This window comes from Pteropus medius, unplaced genomic scaffold (assembly GCF_902729225.1).
Source record: "Pteropus medius unplaced genomic scaffold, Ma_sr-lr_union100, whole genome shotgun sequence".
In the NCBI taxonomy this organism is placed as follows: Eukaryota; Metazoa; Chordata; class Mammalia; order Chiroptera; family Pteropodidae; genus Pteropus; species Pteropus medius.
Window position 1 is genome coordinate 33908 of NW_024354142.1, and position 27875 is coordinate 61782.

Here is a 27875-nt window from a genome sequence, read left to right on the forward strand (position 1 = left end):
AACTCCGTTCTTTTTTTAAATTTTATTTTACTATTAGTTTCAAGTATCCAGTTCATCGGTTAGACATTTATATTGTTTATGAAACAATCCCCCTGATTGCTCTTTCTCTCTGGCTCTCCTAGCCATTGCATACTGCTGGCTGCATTCCCTTTGCTGTGCTCCCCATCCCCGTGACCATCTATCAACTACTACTTTGTTCTTCTTTAACCCTTTATGGCTTTCTCTCAGCCCCCCAAACCCCACTACTCTGGCCGTCACTAAATTGTCCTCTATATTTATGAATCTATTTCTGATTTATTTGTTCTTCTTGTTCCTTAGATTCTGCATGTAAATGAAATCATATGTTATTTATCTTTCTCTGACTTATCTCATTCAGCATAATAACCTCTAAGTCCATCCAGATTGTTGCGAATGGCTAAGATTTCATTTTTTCAATGGCTGAGTACTATTCCTTTGTATATATGAATCATAAAAACATATGGAACACTTCACGAATTTGCGTGCTATCCTCGCAGGAGCCATGCTAATCTCTGTATCGTTCCAATTTTCGTATATGTGCTGCCAAAGTGAGCACTCAGCTCTGTTCTTGAGTGAAATTAAAGAGAAGAAACTAAAATCCATTGTACAATGTTTAAGGAAATATTCCAGCAAATAGAACAATGAGTAGGAAAATCTAACTTCTTTTTTATGATTTCATATGAATTGTGTTGACTTATTGCAATTATTGTTTGATTGTGATCCTGGAAGAGGATGAAAGTACACATTTTCCATATCTCAATACAGAAGGAAAACAAGGTGAAATAAAACACGTTGAGTGTCCACATGTACGGAGATTTTGTGTGCATAGAGAACACATCATATATCAAGTTCTGTATTATACTTTTCCATTTAAATTCTCAGTTTATTTTCTACACCAGTCTTTGAGGAAGCATTATTATATTACAGATTTTGCAGATGAAGTGAGCAAAGCTTCAAGCTGTTAAAAAAAAACTTCCCAATGTATAAAGTGTTAGGAAGTAGAATAGACTTAAGCCCAGACTTCAAAAAAAAGTGTTAATACCCAGCTACCTTATTTTCCTGTCTAGTTTTATTTCATCTTATTTAGAAGATTGTATATGTGTATATGTGTGTGTACGTTTGTATTTCCTCTAGTAAATTCAGTCATTAGAGTAGATAGATATTTCTATATTGAAAGAAAGTCTGTAACATCATGGCAAATACACCTTAAAAACTTGACTTTTAAAGATCCCTCCATTGTGTCAATAAAAAGTACCCCAAATTGACATCTATCAAATACATAATATATATTTACTAATATATGAAATTTAATCAACGATTTAAGAAATGGAAATATTTAAAAATAATTTCTAATTGAGCAACTAGAAATGTGAATTAAGAGAGACAGGAGAAGAATCAGCACAGCGAGTTACCACGGGAGAAGGAGAAGGAGAAAATGTTCTGAAGAAAGAAGACATTATTGAACTCTAAAGAAAATGAGGATCAAAAAGAAGATTGAAAGTATTGAACAAAATATTATTATTGAAAATCTTGAAAAAAATTTTATTCGAGAAGAGCAGAAAAACAATCAATAATAATATTGCAATTTAAAATAAAGTTAAAATTGTAAAATAATGAGTTAGAAACCATCAGTTTTCAAAGTCAGGTTTATTGTATAATATCGTTCTTCCTGTAATTGATCACTGTTTCGAGGTGAACACTTTGGTGAGTTTTGCCAAACACATACAGTCTTGTAAGCACCAACACAATCAAGATGGCATATTTTTGTTAATACTGAAAAAAATCTCTTGCAATGGCCCATTTAAAAATAAAACTTGTTTTTTCTCACTCTGCTTCTGACCTCTGTTGGCACCATTCTGTGAGCCCACACTAACTGTCGGTATTTGCACAACTACTGGAAGTTAAGCTAAGTCATTACAATACACTGTATATGTATTTTTATCATTTGCTCTTTAAATGTGTTATTTATTCTTTTTCACCAGCTCTTACCAAATCCAGCACTTCAGATTATTCTGACTCACAGTCTTCTTATGTAACACATGATCTGGGCATAATGATTTTATGATTTGTAAAATAAAACCTCGGCCTTTACTTAACATTTTTTTATTTTTATTTTTGCTGCTTATTGTGTTTTCCAGGTAAATAAATCTTCTATTTGCATATCCTCTCAAGTCTGTACTTTTTTTTTTTCATTTTTCTGTTTCCTTTTCCAGTATGTTAATGAATCTGACATACTCTCAACACAAACTTAGCTAGTAAATTATATTTTATTGATTTGATTTGTTTTGCAACACACGGTAAATATGATTGTACAATTTCAGGATATTGAGGTTTGGAGTCCAAGTCAGAAAGTCAGAGTTTTTAACAGATGTCTTCATCAGATTGATCTCTCGTTGGCAAAATTTCAAAATTTCTTGGCCAATATTCAACACCTCTTTGTTTAGTAACAAATCTGGAAGCAATAAGTTCTTCTAAATGGCTGAAATATCCCAAGATCTCTTCAGAGACTCAGGAGTGATGCATGGACGTATTTAATAATTTGATGATTAAACAGAAAATTATAAGATAATCTTAGAAATAATACATTCCAATTTCTCAGCCAAAGCAGTAAATTATATGTAAAAGTGTCTACATTTCTACCTTCTGGTGAAACATACTATTTGACACTCATTTCATCTATTTTTGATCAGGCTATTTGTTTTAACATTGTTTCTATAAAGTTGTATATTTTCTTTTTTAACAGTTAAATATTAATTTATTTAAATCGGTAAGCTTTGAAATATATTACATAATTTTGTTCTCTAGAAGTGGGTAACAATTGTCAGTAAATTGAACAGAAATACTATTCTGATCGGTTTTAAGCTCTATGCTTTCCATAAAGCTCTTTGTACATCCCTCTTCCACGGATTATATATTCTCACATCAATTCAATCACTTCGTATTTGATTTTTTCCCTATACACCCCTACCACTTGGGCATTACCTCCTTGACATAATATTGTTTATCTCTGTCCATTGAAATGTACTGAATATGAATTAGCACATTATCTTTGATTTTATTTGACCAGTGTTGAGTTAAATGGGATTACTACTTCATTTTATCTTCGCATTAGCCTTTATCTATTTACTACTTACAGTCGTATGTCTTCTCATTTTTAATAGCCCCATGAAAATTACATTGCCTATGCTACTTTACACTTAATAAACTAAATCCAAAATTGATATATTAATATCAATATGTACAGTTTTTTTGCCTAAATGCAATAGTCCATCTATTAATGAGTTTTTTGGTTGTTTTTGGATTTTTGTTATTCTTAAAATTTGATTCACTCCTTCCATCTCGTTGGCTTATTTTTCTAACGTCGTGACATTCACAGGTTATGTGAGCTCTTCTCTATTTGGCTAAATCTAATCATATTGACGAAAACATTACTGAAAGGCATACATTTCAAACTTCATTAATATTAACAAGTAAATTACCAAAAAAACATTGAATAAGGCAAAATTTTGATTGATTTGTATATATTTGGAGAATATAGTAACATTAAATATTCACATAAAATAAAAGACCAGGTTCATTAGAGAACAGAAAACAATGGTGACTGTATATCAAAGAAGCAAAAAGATATTACATTTATAGGTGATAGTTTAATAAATATTTTCAGGAAAGAAGAGAATGATAAATTTACACTCAATATAAATTTTAGAAATCTCTTAATGCTTTTGCAATTTAAATTTCTTTTGAGTTAAATACAGTAAAAAATATTTGGAACATATTTCACACAAATACATTGAACAATAAGCCAAAATATAATAATTAAAATATTTTTACAAATAATATTGAGTTTAATAAATAATCAAAATTTACATAAGAAGCTTATATTCAAGAAATTAAAAAGTAGCAAAATCATTAGTGATAATAGCTCTCAAAGTTGAAAATATTTGTAAATCTTGTACATGAGATAAATTATTTTTTGAGTTTTTTTTTATTATAGTGACATTGGTTAACGAAATCTAGTGTTTCAAGTGTACAATTCATCTATAAGTCATTATATATTGCATTGTATGTTCACCTCCCATAGATTACTTTTTGTCATCACGTATTTGCACCCTTTTACCGCATCTATCAGCCACCTCCTCCTTACCCTCTAGTAACCGCTGTCCATGTCCATGAGTCTCTGTGCAATTGTCATGTTTGTTTATTGCTTTTAGGTTTATATCCCACACGTAAGTGACATCATGTGGTTTTCAATATTTTCTGTGTGGCTTATTTCAATTAGCATGATCATATCAAGGTCCATACATGAGATTAATTAAATGTAGAAATGCTGAACTCCAGAGCAGAGAACATGGCTCAAATTATGAAATGTCTAAATCCCCAAATCTCAGAATAATTGGATTCATCTCTCAAACATTGTTTCTATTTCTGTTTTATTACAAATTAAAGCATCTAATGAAAGGAATATAATATTAGTATTTACGAGTGAAACATTTTGGTTTCATGTATGATTTAATTACATTCCCAGGACAGGGACAGTGGAAAGCATGCAGCCAACAGCTGCCAGCTGGTGCATGAGAAGCAGGCAGGCTATGCAGAGAAAGAGTGAGCACCTCTGAGAACAGCCTGGCTGTTCTACCACAGGCCTCCGGGGCCAGGTAACCACTGCAGACATGTGGGCTGAGAGCATGAGTGCCCATGAGTGCTCAGACACCATCGATATCTTCACGAACATCTGTCTGGTCTAAGTCACCCACATGGACCATTGAGGACATTATTGAATGGTCAAGCTGGATGACCGCTTTGTGACAAACCATAAGTTTGCTGCGCCAAATCCCAGATGACTTGTACATCATAGATTCTATCACATATGACTTCAGTGACAAGGGTAAGGAAAGAGACATGGGGAATTTCTCTCCCAAAACTGTAAATGTGGCTGTGTCCTTAGCAAGGCCTGGCTCCCACTCAGTTCCTTCCAGGTTCCACTAAGTCAATTTCCTGTCTGCCTTCATATTAATAATGCTGAGCTTTAATATTAAGATTAGTCTCATTGATTTTTATTGAAAATTGTTAGAAGATGTTTATACTCAGGAAATCTAAGAGCCTATTTTAAAGAATATGTATCAAATTCATTCATGTTCTGACCTCTTTGCAACAGCCAAATATGTGTGCTCATAGATTGTGTGTGTGCCAGTCTGGGAGAGACAAAGAGAACTGGAAACTTTTGAGGAGAAAAGAAGGGTGTAGGAGAAATGTTTTAATTGGTGCATTGTAAACAGGCAACAGTTTTCCTAATAGCACACTTTTGCACAAACTCACACTTATTCTTTAAGGAATATGTATGTGTATAGGGGCAATAAGAGAAATAAAAACTGGGAATTTTACAGTAGCAATTAAATCCACACTTTTTTTAATTTAAAATTTTCTTTTCAGGAGATCATTTAATACTTAAAAATGGTTATCTATTTTAAATTTAACACATTTTGACCTAAGTGATATATAATAATCACGGATCATAAATGGTGGAAAGGAATGTATGTGGAAATAACAAATGGATATTACATGTAATTTTAATGGCTAGTTTCATGTGATATTGTGAATTTTGTCTCTAAACAGTCAATATCTTTCTTTTCCTAGGCAAGATGTTATTACAAATAAGCCTCTTTTTTAAGGACCTATTAAAGATGTAGAATAATGATATGAAGGTCTCATCGTCTCACGTAAGTTTGGTAATTTACTTGAGTAATACATAATATTATTACTTAGGAAATATTGTAATAAAAAACCATTGACTTGAACCACCTTTTGAAAGTTCGTTAAATACTCTATCTAGTTCAGAAATTTAACCAAACAATCACAGAACAGCAGAATCCTTTTCTTGGTAAATATATCCCAAAAAGCCGCCTTTACTTCCTTATTCCTGAGGCTGTAGATCAGAGGATTTAACATGGGGATCACCACTGTGTAGAACACAGAAGCCACTTTGTCCTGACTTAGGGAGTAGCTGGAACTGGGTCTCAGATAAGTATAGATGGCAGTGGAATAGAACAGAGTTATAGCTGTCAGGTGAGAGGCGCATGTCGAGAACGCTTTGCGCCTCCCCTCCCCTGAACGCATGCGAAAGATGGAGAAGAGAATGTAGGAGTAGGAGGTGAGGATGACCAGCAGAGCTCCGATCATATTCACACCAGCAAAAATGGAAGTGGTGCTTTCATTCAGCCATGTGTCAGAACATGAGAGCTTAAAAAGTGGAGGGCTGTCACAGAAGAAGTGGTTGATGACATTGGAGCCACAGAATGGCAAGCTGCTTACACAACTTGTGTTTACCATGGAGTTCAACAGTCCTGCTGTAAAAGCCCCTGCTGCCATTTTAAGGCAGACGGTCCTGGACATGACCAAAGAGTAAAGCAGAGGGTTGCATATGGCCACGTAACGGTCATAGGCCATTAACCCAAACAGGATGCACTCGGTCGTGGCCAAGGCGATGAAGAAGTACAACTGCACAAAGCAGCCAACAAAGGAGATGGTTTTCTTCTCTGACAGTAAATCCACCAGCATCTTTGGGGTGATGGTGGAGGAGTAACAAACGTCCACAAAGGACAGGTTGGCCAGAAAGAAGTACATGGGTGTGTGAAGTCGTGAGTCAGCCTTGATTAAGAGGATCATGCCAACATTCCCCCAAACTGTAAGTGTGTATACCATGAAAAATAGCAAGAAGAGGGTGATCTGTAGCTCCAGTGTGTCTGCCAATCCCAACAGGATGAACTCAGTCACCACAGTATAATTTGTTCTAGTCATGTGTTACAAATAGAGTCTCCTTAAATTTGCATTAGGTGTAGATATTTCTCCCTCCAATATTTACAGGAAATCGTAAAAATGTTGATGAGGATATTCACACATGGGAAAAAACAAACTAGGATAATATAGTGTAGTAAATAGAGTGACTGAAGAAAGAGGAAAATTAGTGGACAAGTGGACAAGCATGTAAATGTATTGAGCAATTGTCTACTAAATCTGGTTGTAGTCCTCTCAGAGCACTGGGCAAGTCCACACACTTCTCTTCAGTTTCTGAAAGGGAAATGTATGTTGTTCTAGTTTTTCTCTACCCTCCCATACCCCAAATACAAAGGATACAAATTACCTGCTGAAATATCTCCCATTCTGTGAACAGGTGTGTGGGTTTAACTCAAATGTATTTTTTTCCCTAAAGACCACTCTGTTTAATCTTTTACTCCAAAATTCTCATATAATCCAAGCAGCGAAAATAGTGACCATTTGAAAGGATCGATATTTCGGCATCTATTATATCCTAAGAATGTTTTTGTATTCTTTTTAAAGCAACCAAATAATTGTTTTCATTACAAAGCACATTATCAAATTGTCATGTAGCATCTGACACTGTACCTGTCCACCGCAGTGAATAACAGCACCAAATCCTCAGTAGCTTCCAGTCCAGTCTTACTCGTGTAGACTGTGATTTTCTTTTTTATTATGAGTTCTCAGTTGCATTTTAAAAATGAAAAAAAGGAGAATTTCATTTCTTAAGTGAAATGAAATACAGTGAAATTTGCATGACTTATTTGAAAGATTAAGTAAGACACCTTCTGAGTAAATATATGATGCTGTACTTTTATTTTGTTTTCCGTAAAGATAAATGAGTAATCATGGGGACGAGATTATAGAGTTTATGGCGGAGTCAACCCTCTAAAGGAAACTCCCATTCTCAAGAGAAAAGAGAACACAGTCACATGGAATCATGTGTTGCATCAAGAAGTCGATCCTGATCTCTGTGTTACTTTAAAGTCTTTTGCCAAAGTAAAAAGAAAAAAGTAATTACTTATTCCCTTGTCTCTCTTTTTGTATTTTAGCCTATTTTAAATGGATGCCTAGCCCACTAACTGTTTATTATTTTGTTATTATTCTTCCCTTTGCTAATGTGTGTGTCTGTGTGTGTGTGTATGCGTGTGTGTGTTCTGGTTAAGTTCAACCTTCAATTCCAATCTGTTCTTCTTTAAAATTGTATTTTACTGTTAGTTTCAAGTATACAGTAAATTGGGTAGACATTTATATAGTTTCTCTCTCTGTCCTCTGCTTCTACACCTAGCCATTACTTTAACGTTAACTGCATTCCTTATGCAATGCTCCCCATCCCCGTGACCATCAATCAACTACTTTCTACTTCTTTAACCCTTTACACTTTTATCCTAGTCCCCCAAATCCCCTCCCATCTGGCCATCACCAGATTGTCCTCTATATTTGTGAGTCTGTTTTTGATTAGTTTGTTCTTTTTGTTTCTTAAATTCCGCATGTAAGTGAAATCATATGGTATTTATCTTTCTCTGACTTATTTCACTCAGGATAAGAACGTCTAGGTCCAACCACATTGTTGCAAATGGTTAAGATTTCATTTTTTTAATGGCTGAGTAATATTCCATTTTATATATGAACCATAAAAACATATGGAATAGTTCACTAATTTGTGTATTATCCTTGCACAGGAGCTATGCTAATCTTCTCTCTATTGTTCCAATTTTAGTATATGTGCTGCCGAAGTGAGCACCAACTTTGTTCTTCAGTGAAATTAATGAGAAAGAACTAAAGACATCCATTGTACAATGTTTAAAGAAATATTCCAGCAAATAGAACAAGAAATAAGAAAATCTAACTTTTTTATTATGTCAGATTTGTGTTGGCTTATTGCAATTATTGTCTGATTGTGATCCTACAAAGACATGAAAGTACAGAGTTTCTAGATCTAAATACAGAATGAAAACAAAGTGAAATAAAACACACTGAGCGTCCATATGTATGGAGATTTTGTCTGCATAGAGAATGCATCATACATCAAGTTCTGTATTACACTTTTCCATTTAAATTCTCAATTTATTATCTATACCAGTCTTTGAGGAAGCATTATATTACACATTTTGCAGACGAAGTGAGCAAAAGTTCAACTAATGTTTCAGGCTTAATTTGCTCCAGAAACCATTTGTTCATCTTTCTGACAGGGCAGAGTATCTCTAGAGCTCTCGCCCACACCAGATTTCAAATGAATCATTTTTTTCCCCACAGCCTTCTTCACACGCACATACTGACTTCATAAAAAAGTAAGCAACAGGGGTAGGGCTGTCTACTGGAATGCAAACCCGCTACGTATACATATCTAGCGGTTTCCTCATATCTCCATGGACGAATGAGGCGGTGAGCAGAATATGTTGATACGTTTCTTCTATCGAAGACCTCTGGCTTCTAAGCCTCCCTCAAATCCTGATTCTTAATCTCAAGTAAGTGGTGTAGGTTTTGCTTTCACCTTCCTCATCACAATAACTAATTGAAGTATCCATGACTTCTTTGACTTTTTCATTCTTAGAGAAACATCTTATGGGATCATTTTCCTAATGAGGATATAATGTTCAAAGGTGCAAACATTACTGTCCTGCTACCAGTTACTCCTGTTGTGACAATATAAGAAAAACAGAGACGAGCATAGGTTACTGCAGCAGTAGCAAGTTTAAAAATGCTCAAGCAGGCTGATAATCCCGCTGGGGCAATTTCCTTCATGAGAACTGTTGTTTTCGGCATTTCCTTTGTAATATATTCATTTGTATTATATAAAAGTAAATAATTTAAGAGCTAAAATGTTGAAGTTAGAATTATTTTCAATACAGAGAAGGAGTGGGAAATATATTTTGGGTAGAGACATCGTAGTTTGAGACTCTTACATTCTGTTGTGTCTTTGCTACAGATAGTTAATTCCTCAATACCATAGTGATTTGTTTTTGCTAATCCAATGGACTTGTTTTGTCCTTTAACTTAATAATGTCTCTGAAAACTTTTACACATCTGTGCAACCTTCTTTCTACTTATTTATATACATATATATATATGTGTGTGTATATATATATATATATATATATATATATATATACATATATTTTTTTCTGATTTTCTCATGAAATAATGCAGATATTGACTTTCACAGAAGGGAGCATAAGAGATAAACTAGCATTCTGACAATTATAGTCTTTGACTGCATATAAATTGGGTACTCATCAAATAGACAATACAGTTTATGAAATATAGAGAAGTTCCATATTTTAACAGGTCACTTACTCAGATATTACCAAAAGAAACTCAATGTAAAAGTAGTTTAAAAGCATAATTTTAATGAGCTAAATATCTTTGTTAATTATTGAGTTACCTGATAGCATACCCATTTTTCTATTAAGATTTCTACAAATCTTGATTTTCTGAGATAAGATTGCTGCATACTCTATAATTTAAAAGTGTTTTAAAAACTACAACATCAACGATAGAATGAAGCCCTTAGTTACAGAATCTACTCAATTGCATTCACAGGATATATTAATAACAGATTTTCTCATTTTTGGTACTTGTTTAAATATTTTTTCTTTTTTAATTAGCTAACAAATTTTTTAGAGCAGAAACTTTTACAATTATTAACATTCCATAAATATTTTTGGGTAAGTAAATGTACAAATAGACTTGATTATATTTTAAAAATGTAATTTAAGTCTTTACATAATACATCATTTTTCTCAATGATGAGATTCATGATTCATAACATTTTAGATTATAAACATTTTTCTGTATATCACTTATCTAAGGAATAAGTTCAAGATGCTAATATTTTACTCTGTTTATTCAAATTAATGAGGCAAATGCATGTAATAAGTTGTAAATTAAGCATGTAGGATCAATAGTTTATTTTATTTCTTATGCTAAAGTGTATATGTGGTTTGCTTTCTATATAGAAGACTGAAAAACATGTTGATTAAATAACTGTAATGTCTATTGATTTCTCTTGAGAGTCAATAAGAAATAACATAATTAGGATATATTCTGATGCTGAGCCTTGTATTAGCCCCAATGCAAAAGGTAGGAATTTGCCGTTATCAAGGGATTCATTACACTAGAGTAAAAAGAGTTGGGAAGGAGTCCTCTTATCTTTATCACATATTCATCAATTTTCTCTCAGGATAATCTTTGCTTATGATACTTATCCCTTCATTAATACTTGCTCTGTATTCTCTTTGTATTGAACCTAAAAATTTCACCAAAGGTTTTCGTTAATGAGGCTCATTGGGCATTCATTTTGAATGGTTAGTTTGTATCAAAAGGTGGTAACATTAGCATTACAAGTTTGTAGATTAACAAGGCGACATGAAGATACCTTCAAAAACAGTGGACAGACACATTTAATGTTATGTCTTCTTTTGCAATTTAATGGTTAAAATTTTATGATTGATTTGCTTAAATTTTTGTTCCAAAAATTTATCATCACAAATTTTTTCGATTTTCCTTTACATTAATAATGGGGTAGGATAAATCAGATACATTGCTTTTGGAGGCTCAAACAAAATTTCAATTAGTGTTTAAGATTTAATTGACACCTCATGATCAAAGCTAATAAAAAGAAGGTTAGTGATATTTGCTGTAAGATTATGTGAAAGACAATGATGTCTATAGTTGCCAATTGCTGGTAAAAATTCTTTGAAGGGAGCCGCTAGCAAAAGAAAGATAAACAATCAAAATGAAATTTAAAATATATGTATATAAGGAAGTGACTCATGAAAAGGGATAAGATAATAAATTATGATAATTAATAAATTAGCTTTTCTGAGTTGTTATATATAAGATTATCATTTAATCCAAAATTAGTTGCATTGCAATATCACAACAGAAAATATTTAGGATTTAATTTTTTTAAAGATAACATTAATAATATACAAGGTCCTTAGGAAAATTAATTTAACAATAATTACTTATAACATGGAGATTATAAAACATCATTAAAATATTTTAAATAAATAATATAATGATACTATGTTTATGAGGAAGACTCAATATTTTAAAGACATAAGCTTTATAAAATTAGTCTGTAAATACAACACATTTACAAACAAAATTATATGAATGCTCTGAAAGTGCAAAGTTAAGTGTAAAATTTTATGTGAAATTGTTGTTTTATGTGCCCTTGAGTCAGCTCCCATTCCTGGTGACGCTATGAATGAGTGTGATGTCCATAATGTCCTGTCCACAACAGCCCTGCTCAGCAGCTCTAGACTCATGCCTATGGCTTCTTTTATGGAGATGATCCATGTTCAATTTGGTCTTCCTCTTTTCCTGCTGCCTTCTATTTTTCCCAGCATTATTGTCTTTTCTGAAGAACACTGCCTTCTCATGATATGCCCAAAATAGGAGAATGACAGTTTTGTCATTTTGCCTCCAGTATGTTTCAGGCTTAATGTGTTTTAGGAGCCACTTGTTCTTTCTGGTGGTCTGGGGTATCCTGAAAGCTTTCTTCCAACATTATATTTCAAATGAATTAATTTTTTTTTCCTATCAGCCTTCTTCACTGTCCAACTTTTACATCCATACACAGTAATGGGGGATTTTGTAAAATTACTCAGAACAAAAAGACCACGCCGTTTTTGAATAAATATCTAGGAGCAACTGATGCCATTATAAAGAAAAGCTTGCCAATGAAGAAAGTTTAACATTGACTGTTGATAAGAATAGAGTCTAGAGAGTTCCACACACAAATGAAAAATTTAACATATCATAAGGTGTCATTCAAGATAAATGGAGAATGTATGTTTAAAAAAAGCAATGGGGGAAAATATGCTATCTGCATTCATAAAAGAAAAGATCTCTACCTAATACAATAGACCAAAAATAATCTCAAATGTGTTAAACATTTATATATCTGTCACCCACACTATCTTGGGGAAAGAAAGTTAAATGACTATAATAAGTGTTAGCAAAGATATGGAACCTGAGATCTTATGTGCTGTTGTTGAGAGTACAAATGTAAGGAAGAAATTTAGAAAAGAGTTTGTTATGTTTTGAAGTTGCACATATGTTTATCCTCAGTATGTATACAATCAGTGTTACATCTAGGGATATACCTGCATGAATTTTTGTATCTGTGCCTGAGTGACATGTAACATTCATATCCACATTGGTCATAATAGAAGATAATAGACAATTTAATTATGACACATTAAAGAAAAAGAATACTACAAAGCTGTGGAATTAGTGTGCAGGAATACATACAAATGTGATTGAATATTAGAAACATAATAATGAAGAAAAATATAATCAATATAGAAGACAAACTGTGTATGATAGCACATTTATAATATTGAAAATAGGTGTATTAAAAATGTAGTTTTAAGAATATGAATGAATTTATTTTTAAAAGTGAAAGCTAGGGAATAATGAAAAAGTCACAAGAGTAGTTGTCATTCTCAAGAAAGCAGGATAATGGGAGTGAACACAGAATTTATAATTATGGCAATACTCGCTTTCCTTTTAATTTAATTTGGGAGGTGAGTTTATATGTGTTCATTTACTGTGTTTCCTAATTTACATATTTATTTTATATTTTAGAATGAACTGATATTTTATATTTTATGTAATATAAAAATAAAGAATTAAAACAAAAGAAAGTTGAGAAAAATTTTTTAACTTAGTGGTTGTTCAAGATGCCCAAGAACATCATCAGGTTCAATGATCCACAAAACTCAGAACCTTGGTACTTATGGTTATGGTTTATTACAGTTAAAAAAATAAAAATTGGCAAAGGATAAAGGTGTGTAGAGCAGTGTCTAGGAGAACCAGGTATGAGCTTCCACTTGTCCTTTCGAGTGGAATCACGCAGACAGCACTTAAAGCTTCCAGCAGTGTGGTCTAACAACTCCTGTGAAGGGTTGTCAACTGGAAATTCTTATCCAAGACTTGGTATGCAGAGTTTTATTGGGAGTCAGTACACAGACTTGGAGACAGAACATAACTCTCCATAGTTACTTAGTCTCCAACTACCCCAACCCAGGGTTCAAACTGACACAACCTTGCCCAAAGCCTTGTGTGTACAAAAACAGGCTTTCACCATAAATGACATCATTAGCATAATGTGTTTGCTCTGGCCCCCAGGATGCAATGATGCTCTTATCAGGCAGGGTATCCCAAGGTTTCTCTCAGGTCCCAGTCAAGGTTTAGTCCTAAAGAACTTGAGAAAATGTAGAATTTGGGCAGCCAAGGCCAACTGAGTTAACCCTTTCCAGCACAGTCCCACATATGCAAATATTTAATTCAAGACTCTATCTATTAATAACATTATATTTTTTGTTATTTATAAGATCTATGTGATTCTTAAATATTGATTCATTCACTCCTTCCATCTTGTGGGCTTATTTTTTTAACTGTGTGACATTCACAGATTTTGTGATTATTCTCTGTTTGGTCCCACTGATGAAAATATTGGCTAACCATAGCCTAAAAGCATATATTTCAAACATTTTCCAAAATTTTAATAAACTACTCAGAGCCACTGATAGAAAGTAAAACATTGAGAGATATCTGTATATATAGGGAGTGTGGTAACAATAAACATCGAAGTGAAACAAAAGATGAGAAAAATAGAAGACAAAAATCAAAAGAGAATTAGTAGAAGAAAAAAAATTACACTCATAAGGGAGGGTTTAATAAATATTGTCATGTCCTAAAGAAGAAAAAGAATGATACGATCATACTCAATATAGAACTTAGAAATCTCTTAGATTTTACAATTTAAATTTATTTTGAATTAAAAAAAGTAAAATAAAATATTTAAAACATTTTTCACACAAATGAACAATAAGCAAGAAAATATAATAATTACTATATTTTTATAAATAATGATATTTAAGAAATAATCAAAATATACAAAAAGTCTATATTCAATAAATTGAAAAGTAGCAAAACCATTAGTGATAATAGCTCCCAAATTTGAAAACATTTGCAGACCTTGTACATGAGAATAATTAAATGTAAGAAAGCTGAAATAGAGAGCAGAGAATATGGCTCAAATTATGATGTGTGTAAAACCCCAAATCTCAGAATAACTGGATTCATCTCTGAAATATTGTTTCTATTTCTGTTTTACTGCAAATTAAAGCATTTAGTGGAAGAAATATAGTATTAGTATTTACTAGGGAAACATCTTGGTTCCATATATGATTACATTACATTCCCAGAACAGGGAAAGTGGAAAGCATGCAGTCAACAGCTGCCAGCATAAGATGCAGGCAGGCTACGCAGGGAAAGAGCGAGCACCTCTGAGAACATCCTGGCCGTTCTACTGCAGGCCTCTGGGGCCAGGTAACACTGCGGACCTGTGGGCTGAGAGCATGGCCCATGGGTGCTCAGACACCACCGATACCTTCACGAACATCCGTCTGGCCAAAGTTACCTACATGGACCATTGTGGGTATCAAATAGTCGAGCAGATGACCTGTTTGTGATAGGTCATAATGACTGCTATGCCACATCCCAGATGACGCTCATGTCACCTCTTTGATGGGATGCAACTTCAGCAAGAGCAAGGGAAGCATCGTGAGGGATATTCCTCCCCAAACTACAAGTGTGGCTGTTTCTTTAGCAAGCCCCAACCCCCACTCAGTCTCCTCCAGAGTTCTCTAAGCCAAGTCTCTGTCTACCTCCATATTCGTCATACTTAAATTATCTTTTCAGTTTTTGTTTTGTTTGGTTTGGTTTGGTAACTGAGGTCTAACTGACATATAACATTATATAAGCTTCAGGTGTAAAAAGATAATGATCTAGTATTTGTATATATTGTGACATGATCACCGCAGTAAGTCTAGCTATCATCCATCCCTATACATACTAACAAATTTCTTTTTCCTTCATGATGAGTTTTAAGATGCTCTTTTAGCAACTTTCAGATATGCAATATGGTAATGTTAATTATAGTCACCATGGTGTACATTACATCCCCACAACTCAGTGATTTTCTAATTAGAAGTTTGTACCTTTTCACTCGCTTAGCTTTAATATTAAATTTAATTGATTTTTATTGGCAATTGATAAGAGATTTCTATGAGCAGAAAATCCATTGTAAAGAATATGTGTCATGTGAAATCTAAAGAACAAACTAAATGAACAAAATGAAAACAGACTCATAGATATAAAGAACATTTTGCTGGTTGCCAGGTGAGAGGGGCCTGGAAGTTGTATAAAAAACAAAGGGATTAAGAAGTACAGATTGGTAGTTACAGAATAGTCATGGGGTTGGAAAGTACAACATAGGAAATATAGTTGATAATATTATAATAACCTCAAAAAGTGTGAGGTGGGTACTAATTGGGAGATCACATTGTAAATTATTTAAATGTCTAATATTATGCAATACACCTGGAACTAATATAAAATAATATTGCATGTCAACACTAATCGTAAAATAAAAATTAAAAAAAAAGAATATGTCTTAGATTCATGCACAGAACATTGATTTATCTCCTTCGGAGCAATATCCTGAATAAATTCTTTGCTGTAGCTAAATGCGTGTGTATGTAGTTTGTGTGCATATGCCAGTTCCATGAGAGAGAAAGCAAGAGAAAGGCTGGGAATTTTTGAGAAGAGAACATGAGAGCTGTAACTTGTGCCTTCTAATCAGACAGCAGTTTTCATGGTAGCACACTTTTGAACAAACTCACTTTATTCTTTAATAAACATGTATGTGCATGGAGGGAAAAGGAAATAGTGAGTTTACAGTTGGAATTAAAGCTACAGTTCTGAAGTTTGATTTAAGTGTCCTCCGAAGACATAATACAATAATTTATAATGGAAAGGTACTTTAAATTTAAAGCATTTTTGATAAATGCAATGTATAACAATCTTTAAAAATAATAAACACTAAAAAATAATTCACAGGGGAAAGTACATGGATAATTACATATATTTTAAATGACTAGTTTTAAGTGATATTATGACTTTTGTCTCTAAACAGTCAACACTTTCCTTTACCTAGGCAATAAGCCTCATTTAAGACCTTCTGAAAATATAGAATGATGGGATGAAAGTCTCATTGTCTCACATAAGTTTGGTGATTTACCTTATACTCAAATCAGATATATACACTTGAATATTATAGAAGGCAACTACTTAGCAAATATTCTAATAAAAAACTATTAGCTTGAACTAGCCTTTGAAAACTTAGTAAATACTCTATCTAGTTCAGAAATTTAACCAATCATAGAGATGAAAGAATCCTTTTCCTGGTAATTATATCCCAGAAAGCTGCCTTTACTTCCTTATTCCTGAGGCTGTAGATCAGAGGATTTAACATGGGAATCACCACTGTGTAGAACACAGAAGCCACTTTGTCCTGACTTAGGGAGTAGCTGGAACTGGGTTTCAGATAAGTATAGATGGCAGTGGAATAGAACAGAGTTATAGCTGTCAGGTGAGAGGCACACGTCGAGACCGCTTTACGCCTCCCCTCCCCTGAATGCATGCGAAAGATGGAGAAGAGAATGTAGGAGTAGGAGGTGAGGATGAGCAGCAGAGTCCCGATCATATTCACACCAGCAAAGGTGGAAATGGTGCTTTCACTCAGCCATGTGTGTGCAGAACATGAGAGCTTAAAAAGTGGAGTGCAATCACAGAAGAAGTGGTTGATGACATTGGAGCTACAGAATGGCAAGCTGCTTATATAACTTGTGTGAACGATGGAGTTCAACAGCCCTGCTGTAAAAGCCCCTACTGCCATTTTAAGGCAGATGGTCCTGGACATGAGCACGGGGTAAAGCAGAGGGTTGCATATGGCCACGTAACGGTCATAGGCCATTAACCCAAACAGGATGCACTCTGTCGTAGCCAAGGCAAGGAAGAAGTACAACTGCACAAAGCAGCCAACAAAGGAGATGATTTTCTTCTCTGACAATAAATCCACCAGCATCTTTGGGGTGATGGTGGAGGAGTAACAAATGTCCGCAAAGGACAGATTGGCCAGAAAGAAGTACATGGGTGTGTGAAGTCGAGAGTCGGCCCTGATTAAGAGGATCATGCCAACATTCCCCCAAACTGTAAGTGTGTAAACCATGAAAAACAGCAAGAAGAGGGTGATCTGTAGCTCCAGCGTGTCTGCCAATCCCAACAGGATGAACTCAGTTACCACAGTATAATTTGTTCTAGTCATGTGTTACAAATAGAGTCTCCTTAAACTTGCATTAAATGTAGATATTTCTCTCTCCAAAAGTTCTGATGTAGATATTCACACATGGGGAAAAGACAACCTAGGATAATATAGTGTAATAAACAGAGTGACTGAAGAAAGAGGAAAATTAGTGGACAAGTGGACAAGCATGTAAATTTATTGAACAATTGTCTACTAAATCTGGTTGTAGTCCTCTCAAAGCACTGGGCAAGTCCACACACTTCTCTCCAGTTTCTGAAAATGCAATGTATTTCTCTACCCTCCCACACGCCAAATACAAAGGATACAGATAACCTGCTGAAGTCTCTCCCATTCTCTGAACAGGTGTGTGAGTTTAACTCGAATCCATATTTTTCCCCTTATTCCTCAACTCCAAATGTATGCGTTGTACCCTGTAAATAGCTCTTCTACACCCCATGCAGCCAAAATAGTGACTATTTCAAATAACCAATATACCAAACAATGATTTTGAGATATTTTAAATTTTTTTTTTTTTTTACTAGAACGAAACTATTGTTCCAGTTACACGGTGTGCTGGCAAAATAATGCCATGTTATAGCAGACAGGCTACCTGTCCACCTCAGTGAATAGCAGCTCCAACTCCTTATAGCTTTCTTCCCAATGTCTTACCTGTGTAATCTATCATGTTATCATCAGTTCTCGTTGTAGCTTAAAAATTTTTAAGGAAAATAATTCATTTTCAAAAAAAATGCAATGGATATTTGAAATACCTATTTATAACATTTTGAGATAATCTCTCAGTGAATACATATTGATTCACCTAGTTTTCTTTAAGGAGAATTGAGTAACCATGGGTACTAAATTACAGCATTTAATTGTGGAGTCAAATCTCTAAGGGCGGAAACTCCCAATCTCAAAAGGAAAGAAAATATAATCACGTGGAGATGTATGAAGTCACACATTGCATCATGAAGTGGACCCAGGTCTCTATGTTACTTTAAAGTCTTTGCCAAAGTAAAAGCAAATTAATTTTGGATATATATTGCTCTCTTTACTGTGTTTTCAGCTTACTCCAAAGGCGCATAGTCCACTATCAGTTCTTCTGCTTTTCCTGTGCGTGTGTGTGTGTGTGTATGTGTGTGTGTGTGCGTGTGTGTGTGTGTCCCTCCTTTTGTCTGGTTAACTTTACTTCTAATCCAACTCTATTCTGGAGTGAAATTAATGAGAAGAGAAAACACATTCATTATACAATATTTAAAGAAATTCTATACCTTGAGCAAATAAGATATTGACCAAGAAAATCTAATTTTTTTTTTTTAGTGATTTTAAAACTGGGCTGGTCTTTTGCAATTATTGTCTGTGATTCTGATCCTACAAGGAGATGAAATTATAGTTTTTTGGGATCCAAATTTACAAGTGAAACAAGGTACATGGAGAGTCTATTTGCATAAAAAAGTAATAATGCATCTGTGAAGTACTATATTATGATTTTCTATTTGAATTCTTGATTAACTCGACTGCAGTCTTTTCACTGACATTATCATTTTACATATTTTGTAGATGTGAAAAATAAGATGTAGAGCTATTAAATAACTTTCCAGTGGACAAACTGCTGAGAAGTGGAAGAGTTAATTTAACACAACGTTATACTGAAAAAAAGAATACTGAGCTACTTAATTTTCCTGTCCAGTTCCATTTTACCTTTTATCTTACTTAAAAGATAGTACAAACACACACATAAACATATATACACATATGCATTTGTATACCTAAATGTACATATGAATACATATACCTGTGTGCATCTTGCATATCCAGTCTTACAAACTTCTAAGCAGTTTGAATATATCTCTAAAGAAAGATTTATATCATGAAAGATACTGTTTAAAAACTCAACCTGTAAACATTCGATTATGAAGTCATTAAAAACTAAAACTACCCCCTGATTGACATATATCAAATATATAAACTTTATTTACTAATGTATAAAACTTAATTAACAAATTGAAGTAATGAAAGTCCTTTAAAATAATTTGTAATTTAACAATCAGAATTGTGGGTTAAGAATTAACACAACGAGTTTTCATTGGATCAGGGGAAGAAAAGAATGATGTAAAGAAGGGAATAATATTATTAAACCCTCAAAAAGATCTAATTTATTGAACTCTCAAGATATTATAATTGAAAATCTTGAAAGGAATTTCAGGAAGAAGCAGAAAGAACAATAAATAAAAAAATATTTCATTTAAAAATGATTTAAAATGTTTAAAGAAATGAGTTGAAAACTATGAGATTTTTAGCCAGGTTTATTGTCTCCTAGAGTCTTTATTAAATTATCATTGGTTGTAGGTGTACAGTTTGGAACATTTTGACAAACACCTACTGTCTTGTTACCATTACCATAATCATGACAGGTATTTTGTTCAGCCTAATAAATTTTTTATGCTCTTTTATAGATACTTTTATCTTCTCCCTCAGTCTCTGCCAATCACTGGAAAACCATTGTTGTAATTTATGTAATGCTTTTGTTCTTTCCAAAATGTGACCTAAATGGAAGCATATAGTGTATAGCTTTTTGACTTGGCTTCTGTCCCTCATTGTAATGTTTTGAGATTCATCCGTGTTCTTGCTTTTATACTATTTTTTCCTTTTATTTCAAAGTACTACGTTCTGTCCATGCCATTGGGTGTGTTTCCAATTCAGATCAATCATGTTTAAAGCTCCTCTTTGTGGGGACCTATGTTTTTATTTATCTTTGGTAAATAGTATTAGAATTACTAAATCATGTAATTCAATATAAGCTGTTTAAGAGACTGACAAACTAACACAATTGGTGGGCTGTTTCGTACTGCTCCCAGCAATGTCTGAGAGTTTCTGTTGCTTTAAATCAAAGCCAGCATTGAGCATTTTTCTTAAAGTTTTATCTCTTCTAATAGTCACATAGTTATATATCACTGTGATTTTAATTTTAATTTTCCTAATGACTAATCATTTTTAACATTTCTCATGTGTTTATTGGCTATTTTTATTTAATAAAATACCTATAAAAATCTCTTGCTTATTTTATGTGGTTGCCCATTTTATAGAGTTACGAGAAGTCTTTATATATTCTGAATACAAATCCTGTAACAAATATGCATAGATATGTACTTTGCCTATATTTTTTCAGCTTGTGGTTTGGCTCTGTATGTTTGACAGTATCTTTTGAAAAACATATTCTAAGTTTTGTTTGGTTCATTTTATTAATGCTTAGTTACGTATTTGTACCTTTTGTGTAATATCTTAAAAAATTTTCTCAACTTAAATTTTTTCCTATGTTTTATTTAAGAATTTTTAAATTGTTTAGATCTATCATTTTTTTTTGATTTTGTTGTAGTGTTTGATGTAAAGTTTTCCCCCTTTTCCTTCCTTCCTTCCTTCCTTCCTTCCTTCCTTCCTTCCTTCCTTTCCTTCCTTCCTTCCTTCCTTCCTTCCTTCCTTCCTTCCTTCCTTCCACTCTCCCTTGCTCCCTCTTTTTTCTCTCTCTCCCTTCTTTCTTTTCTCCTTTCCTTCTTTTTCATCTATTCTCACTTTCATCTACTCATCTACTACTATTTTTTTCAAAAGACTATCCTTTTTCTACAGACTGATATTGCAGTTTTTTTATGCATGAAATTTAATTGATAATATGTGTTCAAATCAATTTCTGAACTCCTTATGCTTTTCTTGATTACTATCTTGATTATTGCAGCTTTGTAGCACATCTTAAAATCAGATAGTGACTGTCATATAATCAATTTTCCAAGATTTTGGCTATTTTCAGACCTTTTACTATTTAATTTCAGGTTGAGTTTCTGTAAAAGGGCTCTTGGGGGTTGCTGTTATTACAAATGGTGATTTTTACATTTAAAATTTTGAATTAAGGTGCTATTTTTTTCTTCCTTCGAAATTTTATTTTTTTTCTTATTTATTTATTTATTTTTTACCTTATTGCATGTGTAGAGCCATCAATGCCATGTATAGTGGAAGTGATGAGGGCATGCATCGTCTCCTTGTTTCCCATTCTGTTAACTGTAGAGTTTTGCATATGCTCTTTAACAAGTTTAGGAAGTTTATTGTGTTTTTTATTTGTTGAGTTACTTTGTGATGAATAAATGCTGAATTATATCAAATTCATCCTTTGAGATTATTATTTATTTTTCTTTTTAGAATGATACTATAATGAATTGTGTTAATTTATTTTTTGAATGTTAAATATCCATTAAAAGTTATTTGGAGCAAATTTTACTTGCTAATGATTTTTTATTTTTTCATTGAAGTGTGCGTATATATTTGCTATAATTGCAAAAGCAAGAGAAAGCTAACAGTCTTTAAATGAGTATCATCTGCTGAATAAAGGGCTAGATATTTACAGGTGTTATCCCAATCCTCACAAGAATCTGATGAGGTGGGCAATTATTATTCATAATTTAAAAATTAATAAGAATAAAAATAAATAAGGTGCTCAAAAACTCACAGTTGTGAAATGGCAAAGCTAACATTCAAATCCAAGTTGCCTGAGTCATAATACTTATTTCAGTCTAGTCACTCAGATAATTGAGAAAAAACAAAAAAAAATAGGGTGCCTGGGGATTCTTCTCAATAATATTGAACTAATACTTTAGAATACCTTCACATAATTAATGCTTTAAAATGTATTTATATAGCTCATAGAAATCATAGTCTTTACAGGATAAATTATTGGCCAGTGTAATCTAAGGATTTTGTTGTTATTTTTTAATGAAAGATCTCCCAGTGAAGGAGACATATGTTATGTTGTAACTGGACACATTAAAGTCAATTATGTTACTGTTCTTCATCTTTCTCATTTAAAATGAACTATCAAACCATACCACTAGAATGAAAGTAATTGCTTATCCAAATCTCTCCTGGGGTTGGGGTTTATCTTGGGATAATGTCCCAGTTATCACAGGCTAGAAGATAAATACTCACCCTTTATATGACCTATTTGTAAAATCTTAAGAGAAATAGTGTCAGTGTCTTGTACAAAATTTTACAATTGAAAATTCTAGATGGTACTGAGGTAAGTGACTGATCCCCTGAAGCATCAACAAAATGGTTGGTATGAGTATCGTATAGATAATGTTGCCTTAGATGTCATATATTTTAACTGAGTCTCTGTGGGCTGGAGAAGTGGGTAGGGGATAGTGAGGACATAATCCTGACCTCACTTTGTCCATGAGAGTTTCCAAAAGTCACTGCCTGATTCATTAGGCTTCTTACTGCTACAAAGGGAAGGCCAACTGTGCCTTGTTTGGAATTTTTGGAAATGTAATGGTCTAGTTAATTTGGGTGAGCAAAATTCAGTAAGCTAAACCTCCATCAAGGTTTCTATGAGCACAGACACGTAGTCACATACAGTATGCTTATTCATTGTTTTGTCTGCAGCAAAATTATGCTCAGAGTCTGACATTGTTAAATAATTTATTTAGCACAGATCCACTGCAGGAATTGTAATTTATAACAAAAATAATTTATAAGCAAATAGCATACAGGATAATGCCTTTTGATAAGTCAATATTGAAATAACATATTCCAAACTAAAGATAGATAGAATATACTACTGTTCCAAGAAAAGGAATGATAAAAGAAATAAAGTCCAACTTTAGTTGCGGTGTACCTTTCTGCAACATGTTCTTGGAAAAGTCAGCTTAGCCAAGCATGAGCTGACAGACATCCAGCTGCCAGCACTAATTGAAGTTCCTTGTAGCCAGAGCATGGTACCAGTGGAATGAAGGCACTGATGTTGGCAGACATCTCCATCATGATACTGCTACACAGTTTTCACAGCCGGCAAAGACTGTCTTGCCACAGTAGGAACTAATATCCCAAGGTGTTCAGCGAGCTATTTTGATCAGCAAAGAGTAGCCTTGTGCAGACCAAACACTCTGAGTAAGTCCTCATAATTTGTTGGTATTTGAAGCGTAAATGTTCATTATGTCACAGTCACTCCTCTACACGTTCATGTCGATAAACACTCAGTGGCACAACAATTTTGATGACATCCTCCTGACATGGCCTCTCCCAAATATGCAAATTCATACTTAGATTAAAAAAAAAAAACTTTCTTTAGCTATAAACAAGCACAGCAGATCCTCTCATAACACTGTTTTGTTCAATGTCATTTCATTATAATGTTGATGAGATGCTGTAGAAACTTAACTCTTATTTCTATCAATTAGCCTAGGGTAAAACTGGTTTCATTATACCTCATTTCACCAAAATTTTAAGAACCTATCTAAGATGTTAAGTGAGGACTCACTGTATATCAAAACAACTTCATTTAAGCCATAAACAAGTAGGTCAAAATGACTTTATTTAAGTCATTAACAAGTATACTTGAAATCATAACAAACCAATACAAATTTCTATAACTGTCATCTTGGAGATCTTATGATTTTGAAATCAGATGTTGAATTATCAATAATCATAATGACATTGATATTAATAACAGATAATAATGGATCCATTTTTATGTATTTATAATATAATGAGCCCTGTAAACAATGATATAAATTATGAAGCTTAATCCTGGTTTCAGCCTTATGGTATACGATTATGTTAATTTAAAAAAAAAAAAAAACAAAGAAATTTAGGCATAGAAAATTTTAACGACTTGTAGAACATTAGATGTCACATCTGAGGTTAAACTCAATTTTGCCTAATTTTAAACCCTGTGTGTTTAACTGCTATAGCACAGTGCTTTTAGAAATGGAGAGCAAGTTCTACATGCATGCTTCAAACAGAGTAGCAAAGATAAACCTATTCCTGGGCACCATTTGCAAACAGAGCTTTGTTCGGTGAGATTTCTCTCAAAAATCAGTAGATTCAACTTGTTTAAGGAAATTATTCTGCTTTCAGCTTAAAGTAGAGAGACATAAATCTTTTAAGAGAAGTGAAAATTTTCTGGAATACTTAGGGTCTCATGCAACAATTGATGACAGAAACTCTCTAAACAGTTGCAGGTTTCATGGGAACTCAAGGAAAAAAAATCAGACTTTGATTCATAAGCTGTTTATAGATATAAGATGTACACTCATTAAAATCATTAGTGGATATGTCACTTGGATGATCTTGTGAATGTGACTTAGTCACCCCATTTGAAAAATAAGGATATGGATTAGATAATTGCTGAGGTTCTTTCTAACACTAACATTCTATTTTTAAATAATATAACATTCTTACAGCAATAGAAAATATTTCAACATCACTGGCACAGTAGTATTTTGGTTAAGAAGTGAGAACTGGTATCTGTCTATATATACCTGGGCAATTTGATTACATCTCTGTTCTTCAGTGTTATATCTTTAAAGATAGAAATAATATCCATCTCATAGGATAAAATGAGAATTAAAATGATGCATATCAAATGCTTAGAAAATATTATTGGCCCGCTAGCCATAATTTTAGTTATTACTGATTGCTTTTATCATCATCATCATCATCATCATTGCCATTAATGTAGATAACTAGGTATTACATCAGAATATAAAAGGGCTCTAGTTCATAGAAACCCAAGTAGTTCATAGAAAATTGTTCAAAGAAAAAAAGTTATAATTTGTCTTTGTTGTGATGGTGGTGATAGTTATACTTCATTTATCTGTGTTGAGAGTTTGTGTAGTTTTTAATTTTTACATGTCTGCTAATTTGTTGTTTTCAGGGAGAAAATAAAACATATTTTGAAAAAAATAACTTGCTCAATGTTGACAACTTCTATCAATAATCTCTAAACAAATATAAAAGTTTATTAAGCAATTATGAAGCTTTTGAATATGTACAGTCTTATTTGCCTTAGATGACAATTCCACATAATAAATAGGGAAGGTCTGATTTCATAAATGAGGATGTGATGACATAAAGATGAAATGATTTGTGATAGGAGAACCAAAATTACTTTCTGGGTCTCCAGACACTTACTTATTTTTTCTTATCCTTCCTTGCCGTTGTCTTTTCCGTACCAGTGATACCAAATCAAGCCTGATATGCAGGCAAATATGATGATGTGGAGGTCTCAGTGTAGAGTGCTAATACCCTTGTAATCAAAAGGCCAATGCTAATACTACTATCTTACTAGATATAATCTTTGGGAATCAATGATACAGAATCTTCTAAATATGTCATGCTTTTGATACTCACCAATTCTTTAATGTTAATTCTTCAGCTAGAATTTGGCAAAAATAACTTAAAAGAATCTTTTTTATTGTTAATGAATTCTTTAGCCATTACATCTGTGCAAACTTTTCTCTAAACTCTCAGATAGATTGTAAATACAGTAGATTAATTAGTTACACATTCTTTAACCATTACATTGATGTTATATCCTTTATTTCAGGAAAAAAAGGAAAAGAAACGTTTAAATATGAGAATATTAAAAATTAGATGTTATATAAAACTTAGAAATAACATTTGTAGTACATGGACACATAAACTGTTTTCCTCTTTTAAGTTTGAATTCTTTCACCTTCCATTTTCTTAGTCAAGTTGTTTTTAAGATCTGATTCCCAAAGCAGACTGACTTTGTTCACCTAGAAGATTGCAGATCATGCTATTGGGGGAGGGGAAATTTTGAGGTTACCAGGAATGGCAGCGAGAAAAGATCTTCATTATTTGTTGCCTTTTTACTCACTGCAGTGTTTCTCAGACTACTTTTAATATTACAAATCTTGGGACATTTGCTAAATATTCCATCTAACTATGACTTATTTTTATTTGCACCCATTCTGTTTATTTTTCTTGGTTATTTCTCCTTCTGGGTGTATAATACATATTTTTTCATATAGCCCCAGTTTAGAAGTCTATTAATAGCTGTAGAGATGTGGTGGTTCCTCAAAACACTTAATGTTTCTGGGACCTCACACCAGACATTGCCATAACTCAGAGATAAGAAAGATACATAAACCTACAGAAGAAAGAAATAATTTTAAGGTGTGCGTAAAAGATTTATTACTGTCAAACAAGGCATTTGAATAGAATGCATAAACACATGACCACGATGGCTTTTCTTTATAGCACAGATCATGTATCCATGATGCTAAAGATAAGAAGAATTTTGAGACAACTAAATAGGTATTTCAAATTCTTGAATATACAATTAAAAAGAAACACAAAGGTCAATTTATTTGTTTTAATAATTTCATCTAATAAATACACATATTAGTGTTTATTATGTACCAGTTACATAAATTTTTTACAAACATCTACTTGTTTTTTATTCTAACCATCACGAAGTAGTTAAAACACTTTATCAACCTTACACCGTCAGTAAGTAGCAAAGCTAAGATTTGAACCATCATCTCTTCTGTAACTACTGTGCTCTTAACCTTTATGTTAAAATACCTCCCAAGTAAATGGACATTCTTCTGTGGACTTACCTAGTTTACCTGTGAGTGGTTTTTTCCTAGAATGTTGTTCAACTCTAATTTCCTTTGCATGAAGGAAGGTGATTTTAGGATTGGAAAAATAGACCTTTACCTCTAAGAATTTTGCCGGTTCTATAATTTTAGCAGTTCTTTTCAACTGAGTCGCATGCATTCCTCTTCATCTTGAAAGGAACTAATATCATCTCTTAATGTGCACAGCTTTTAAAGAGTTGCTGTATCTCGATACATCACCTCTGAATAACATCAATGATCATTTCTAATTACTTCTTTTAAAAAAAATGACAAAAATGAAAACAAACCAAATATGTCACAGTGTATGCCATAATTGGATTTATTATCTTTCTATTTGCTTCCTTAGAAAGGAGAGTAAAGATATTTTTGGTTCATTGATCACTCAAGTCCACTCACGTATTCTGACACCATTTATTTTGGATGAGAAAAACAAGAAAACCAAGAAG

At 33.1% G+C, this 27875-nt stretch overlaps 1 protein-coding gene, 2 non-coding genes and 1 pseudogene across 3 annotated transcripts; all 4 read right to left on the minus strand.

Annotated features, from left to right (window-relative positions):
- Positions 1 to 472: 472 nt before the first annotated feature.
- LOC120594102 (U6 spliceosomal RNA) lies at positions 473 to 574 on the minus strand. The gene has a single exon (XR_005650490.1). It is a non-coding gene; the product is annotated as a U6 spliceosomal RNA (small nuclear RNA).
- Positions 575 to 5969: 5395 nt separating this feature from the next.
- LOC120594083 (olfactory receptor 5F1-like) lies at positions 5970 to 6813 on the minus strand (annotated as a pseudogene).
- A 1655-nt stretch (positions 6814 to 8468) lies between these two features.
- LOC120594101 (U6 spliceosomal RNA) lies at positions 8469 to 8575 on the minus strand. The gene has a single exon (XR_005650489.1). It is a non-coding gene; the product is annotated as a U6 spliceosomal RNA (small nuclear RNA).
- An 8496-nt stretch (positions 8576 to 17071) lies between these two features.
- Positions 17072 to 18019, minus strand: LOC120594088 (olfactory receptor 5F1-like). Its single transcript, XM_039852106.1, has one exon. It carries the CDS (start codon positions 18017 to 18019, stop codon positions 17072 to 17074), a length of 948 nt encoding a protein of 315 aa, XP_039708040.1.
- Positions 18020 to 27875: the final 9856 nt, after the last annotated feature.